At 47.0% G+C, this 6000-nt stretch overlaps 1 protein-coding gene across 1 annotated transcript in view; it reads right to left on the bottom strand.

Moving 5' to 3' along the window:
- Positions 1-4281: 4281 nt before the first annotated feature.
- The window catches only part of LOC119461772 (serine/arginine repetitive matrix protein 2), an 81739-nt gene continuing 80020 nt past the window's right edge, over positions 4282-6000 (bottom strand). Inside the window, 1 exon segment of the mRNA XM_037723150.2 lies at positions 4282-4640. Coding sequence (XP_037579078.2) covers positions 4395-4640 — 246 coding nt within the window. The 3' untranslated portion in view covers positions 4282-4394.

Raw genomic sequence — 6000 nt, 5'->3', positions numbered from 1 at the left:
TGCATTGGTAAGCGATAGTACAAGATCTTCAAAGGCGCGCCGTAATGGAAGTAACAAAAAACTGTTGCACGTATAACAGTAGGAAAATTTCAAACTTTTTTCTAATGTAATCGGCATGTTCCTTAAAACATTAACGGGAGTCAAAGACAAGGGCCAACATTTTTATAGTTTTGCGCTGTTGTAACCTGGCATCACCCATGTACAGTGTGCATGGGTGATGCCAGGTTACAACAGCGCAAAACTATAAAAATTGTGTTGCCAACCGTAGGGTAATTACCCTACTTGTAGGGTATTTCGAAATGTTTCGGGCAGCGTAGGGTTGTAGGGTGGTAATGCGATTTTCTTATCAGGTGTAGGGTAATTTCTACTTTTTGAAAAACGCCCGTGTGCTTGCGTTGTTTTGCACGTTAAAGAACCCCAGGTGGTCAAAATTAATCTGGAGCCCTCCACTACGGCGTGCCTCATAATCAGAACTGGTTTTGGCACGTAAAACACCAGAAAGAACTTTTTGTTCGTCAACGATCAGCGGAAAATAACAGTTGACGAGTGATTTCAAAAACTAGCCGATCGACACGACATCGTCGACGGTGCTATTCTCGACACAGATCCAAAAACTAAATCTTTCTTTGAATAAAATAGGAGCAGTTTTAATTCACATCTCACCAGCATAGCACAAAGCCGAAAGATCAAACTTCACATATCTCTGTGCTAGCATTGTTGTTTTTCCTTCAGAAAGATCAAGACGGGCGCTGAACTCGCAACTGCATTTTATTGTGTTGTTCTTCACTTTATACATGGTTTGCTTGCGCTGTCTTTCACATCATCAAACCAAACCACCTCGCCCACCTTTCAGTTTCACTTCTCAGTTTCCTCTATACAGCTTACGAGCCGTTAAAATCGGAACTGTCTGCGACGGCACAGCGCGGAGCACCGATCCTGTGGTATTGCTTTGCTTATACTTTGATTTGCTACGTTTTGTTTTTGTTATGGCCTTTTCCTATATGCAACACAACAGCCTACACCGGACTAGCAAGCCACACCACAATCTTTTGCGCAATAAAGACTTTAATCTCTCTCTCTCGCTTCCTTCCACATCTGGGAGAGGATGTGCGCTAAGGCGCGTACACTCGCTTTTGATATGGGCTTTTCTTTTTTTTGCTAATTAGTTTGATGACAGTCGCTACTGACTTTAGCACCACCACACATCTATCACATCATATTGTGAAGTATAGTCTGGAATTTATTATTATTGCACTGTGCTATTTCAGGCGTAGGGTAAAATGTAGGGTAATAAAATATTGTGTAAGGTAATTTTAACTATGACGTAGGGTATTTCCCAAAAAATGGTTGGCAACACTGACTTGCACACCCGTGGGTGCGGACCGTGCACTGCAGCGCTGCCATCTGAAAACGCCAAGAAGAATGACTTGTCCACACTGAGTGAGACCCTCGTCCTAGATGCCCACTCAGCCACCTCTTGTATAGAACTACAGCAGAGGTGGTTTCGATGGCTGCTCTAGTGTTACAAGGAACGATGATGACAGTATCATCGGCGTAAGCCTGGAGCGTGACACCCGAAAGCAGTGGTACATTTAATAATCCAGTGATCACTATATTCCATAACATCGGACTGAGTGGTGAGTCCTGCGGACTGCTCAGCGTCGGCCGGGTGCACACCGCCCCTTTCCGGGAAGGATAGTACACCGATCTTTCCGATAGGAACGAGCGGAGGAGGTAGACCAAATGGGGCGGGCACCTATGTTCTAGGAGGAATTCCCACACTAACAGATGCCAAACAGAATTAAACACTCCTTTAAAATCTAATGATATTAAAAGTGCCTTTGTGATCATGATCTTCACTCTCATAGACATTTTAGTTCAACTTGCTGTTGCGACAGCTTGGGTATGTTTACGTTTACAAGAAAAAATTGTGAGCGTGTTTCAATGGCTTTATTTTGAGTGCCGAAAACTGCGATCGTATGAGGCGATCGTATGGTTACGCTATAGTTGCCAGGTCAATTCTAGAAACTTAGTTAAAGCACAGCTTTCAGCTTAAGCATACATCTAAATAAGTGAAATACATAAAAATCAAATAAGACCCGTTTTCAAGATTAGGGTATTCCGCGGTGCCAAAGACAGAAAATATCGCGCTTTGGTGCAACATTTCCCGACGCTGGCTCAGATGGAATGTGTTGCGTTCGACTAGACTGGCTAGAAATTGTACGCTAGATAAGAACAAGAACTATTTAATCATGTTAAGTCAATTGCTGCGGGCAGCAGTTATGCGAGGACACCGGCGTGCATAATTTGTTTTTGTTTTTTTCGTTGGAGGCATATCGATAGCTATAAGTGGCGCGAAGCTTTTTTGTACTTGTCTATAGCGTCGCACGCACTATGCTAGACCCTTACGTTCCTCCTTTGCATTCTTCTGCGCAGCCTTGAGATCCGCTCAATCCACATACGTTCAGCCTATTTCTCCACCTATCACGCTTTAACCACAATAGAAGCTGGGCGTGCGGCAGTGGAGTAGTACTCGGTAGAAAGTTACATTCGGTTTCAGACTAGGCACCACTTCTCTTTCTTTCGTGCAAATTTTTCGAAATCCTTGTGAACGGATGAACGTTAAGATTGTGCTAAGACTTGTTAAGATTGTTCTCTTTTATCATGGCTGCTGTTCTCAGTAAACAAACAAAGAAACAAAATGCAGAGCTGTTCGCCTGTTGAGAAAATGGGGGTAAGCGAAGCTTGTGGCAAAATGACGGTGTCGCAGGCGTTCTGCTTCATTTGCCTTAAACTCAGGGCCGGCGGCTATTCGCTTACGTTTGGCCACAACATCGCGTGGCCGCAACTCTGGGTCCGCGGCTATTTGCTGACGTTTCGCTTGGGCTTCGGAAGACCTCATGCTAGAATCGGCAGGTCAACGACAAGCCCTTTTCCAAGCAGGTTAGCTCCATTTTAGCGATCACTATACATTTAATCGCGAGGCCACAATGTACTAAGGCGAGTTCGTATATATCCCTATGCTGCACCAACACTCTTTTATAAACTTCATTGTGAAACTTTACAGGTAAAAACATGGCTACAGAAAAAGGGTATCTTTGTGTCTTCTGTTAACTGTTATCGTTGTGATGTGCCAGAGACAGTTGAACAGTTTTATTGGCTGCAAAGACACCACCATTCTATTTTGGAATATCTTCCAACGGACTCTAAAGAAAGAATTTGAAATCAACCCCATACAGTGCGATTACCTGCTGCTGACCTGTGATGACAATGTACCTTTCGACATGATTTTTTCTGATGGAAATGTACAGTTTGCTGAAGGCGCGCGCGAATGTTGGACCGCAACGCCGAACCGGTTGTACCTACAAGGGTAAATTTCATCCAGGTGACTGCGCACCTAGAACGTGTTTATGATGGACTTGATGTTCAACCGGACTGGTTTCCCATTTTGGCGAGGTGCTTAGCCTTACCACCCTTTTAAAGCGGAACAGTGCCTCTTCTGTTTTTCTGGGCTACTCATTGTGCTCGCCATTCTACGACTATGCACAATTGGCGAGTGTTTTGTTGGATTAGATGTTAATGTAATAAATATCATGAAAGAAAAAAAAAAGATTGTGGCCGAATGGTTAGAACGTCAAGCTGCTGTGCTAAGCGTCAGAGGTTCGAATCCTGCCAGCCACATGTGCTTTTTTTTTCTTTTTAAGAGTGAGGAGGAATCTACTCTGCAAAAACCCAACCAGCTGCCAACCGACCAACAGATTGACTGACTTAGAAGAAACCATGGTATGGCCCAGACAAAGAATGGTTCACATATAAAAAAAAATGTGCCAGTACCTCAGCAAGCTTGAGAAACTTTTGCCAAGCCACCACAGCCTAAGTATGAAAAGAAAAAGCTTTGAAATCTGTCACGTCACACTGACATACAAGTGCAGAGTTTGGGCATGAAATTAAACAAAATTAAACTTCAAACATTTTCTCTATTGACAATCACCCCATTACCTTACAGTAATGAAAACTGTTTTGAAAGAATACTTTATCAGTCCAACCTGATTTATATTCTTAAGGCTATGCAGAAGTAGCGAACTGCTCGTTGGTTCCAGTTTTAGATGCATTTCCGCATGCTGTTTCCATTTGCTGCATGGCTCTGTTTATATCATGTGCAGCATTAGGTCGCATTACTTTTTTTTTTTTGGTGTTCAAAAAGCCCTCTGCCATATTAGCTTAGCTGCCAGGCTATGCACTCCCATGCAAATATGGCAAGTGAGAAGAAACAGCCAGCACTTATGCAACAAATGACCATTTTCTTTATTGAGTGTAAAGGATATGTACACAAATGAGAAACAACCAAATGATGGGGAAAAGGATCCTGCTTTTCCCGTGCTGACTTAGTGAGATCAGTAGCGTTTGATGCCGGGGCCACCACGCCCAAGGTGACCCAGTGGCAGCCGTCCGTAGCTGGTTGGAATGGGCGCTGTGGGACCAAGGCTGCTCTTGCGGTACTCGTTGGTGCGCTCGAGGGCGCTGGAGATGCTGCTCCCAGTGAAGCTGCTGCTGCTCATTGCACTAGGGTTGCTGGCGTAGGCACCTGCGCCTGTGCCGTACGTGCTGCTTGCCGGGGCTCCGGTCTGTGAGTAAGCACCCTGAAAGCAACAGTTTCATCAGTCTCACAGCGGACACTAAAAATGAACACAGTACAGTTAAACCTGGATATAACGAAATTGACAAATTTCCGAAAAACTTCATTATAAAGAGGATTTCGTTATATGCAGGTTCGGCACGAAAATTAGAAAAATAAACGTTTACCAAATTTACTCGATTCTAACGCGCCCTCAATTGTAACGCGCACCTGTTTTCCATTTTCGTCGAAGCACTCATCCTCGGAATGTCACACCAGGTACCGGATGCGTGGACGCGTATCGTTTCGCACAAGCGTGAGGCATCGGAAACGAAGAGCGAGCGTCACGATGGCGTCGTATAGCGTTACAGTAGAACCTCGCTGTTACGTTCCGGGGGGCTGCGTTTTCCCGGCGGTTACGTCGTTTTCGAACGGTCCCGGCACAGCTCCCATAGAACTCAATGCATTGGTAACCCCGCTGTTGCGTCGCAACTGTGGGACCGTTCCCGCATCATACGTTGCGAACTGCCACCCTGCGCCGGCCCGAGCGGCCATTTTGACTTTTCATGTCGCTTGGCTTGGTGGCTTGACGATGGCATTGGCCGCCCAAAGTGCCGGGGGTGACAACAACTATGACGTATTTTCGGTTTCCGTCAGCAAAAGTATGGCCCTTGAGATCCGTATTTGCTATATAAAGATGGAGTCCATGACGCGTTGTGGCCCTAAAATTGGTTTTGGCTCATAGATATTCCGTATATAAGGGTACGGCCACGCTAGCGGCAAAAAACGCGCGCGTCATGCAGCGAGCGGCAAATTGCCGCGCGTCAGCGCCTTGCCGCGAGGCCACCGTGGCACGCGCGTCTCGCCGCGCGGCAGTGCGATAAGATCTCCCGCGCTCTCCGAACGGGCGACCAACACAGCGAGCGCTCGTTGTTTCATGCGAGAGACGACGATAGTCGATTGAAAACCCGGCGCGGACCGGCGGCGTTCCGGTTGTGATGGCTCCGTCACGTCACCCTCGTCGCTCTTGATTGGTTCTTCATCTCGCGGCACGCGGCATTTGCCGCAGAACCAATTTCGCGCGGCAGGCCGCAAGACCCCCGATTCCTGCCGATTTTGCCGCGCGTTTCTGACGCGCGTTTTTGCTGCGTGTTTTTGCCGCTAGCGTGGCCGTACCCTAAGACCAAGGGTGATAACGCAGTCGCCGCGCGCCGTATGCTGTATGTGCGAGTGAAAACGTGGGAGGGAGCCGACGACCGCGTCTAAATCTCGCGCGCGCAAGAAAATCAGGGAGGAAGCGCGCCTTCTTCCGTTGCGCTCGAGGCAGCGGCGAGGGAGAGAGGGGGAGGGATAGCGGGGCGGCGCGCGGTCGCGCAGGCCGTATC

Source organism: Dermacentor silvarum, chromosome 8 (assembly GCF_013339745.2).
Source record: "Dermacentor silvarum isolate Dsil-2018 chromosome 8, BIME_Dsil_1.4, whole genome shotgun sequence".
Lineage (NCBI taxonomy): Eukaryota > Metazoa > Arthropoda > Arachnida > Ixodida > Ixodidae > Dermacentor > Dermacentor silvarum.
This window is presented reverse-complemented; position numbering and strand designations above follow the sequence as displayed.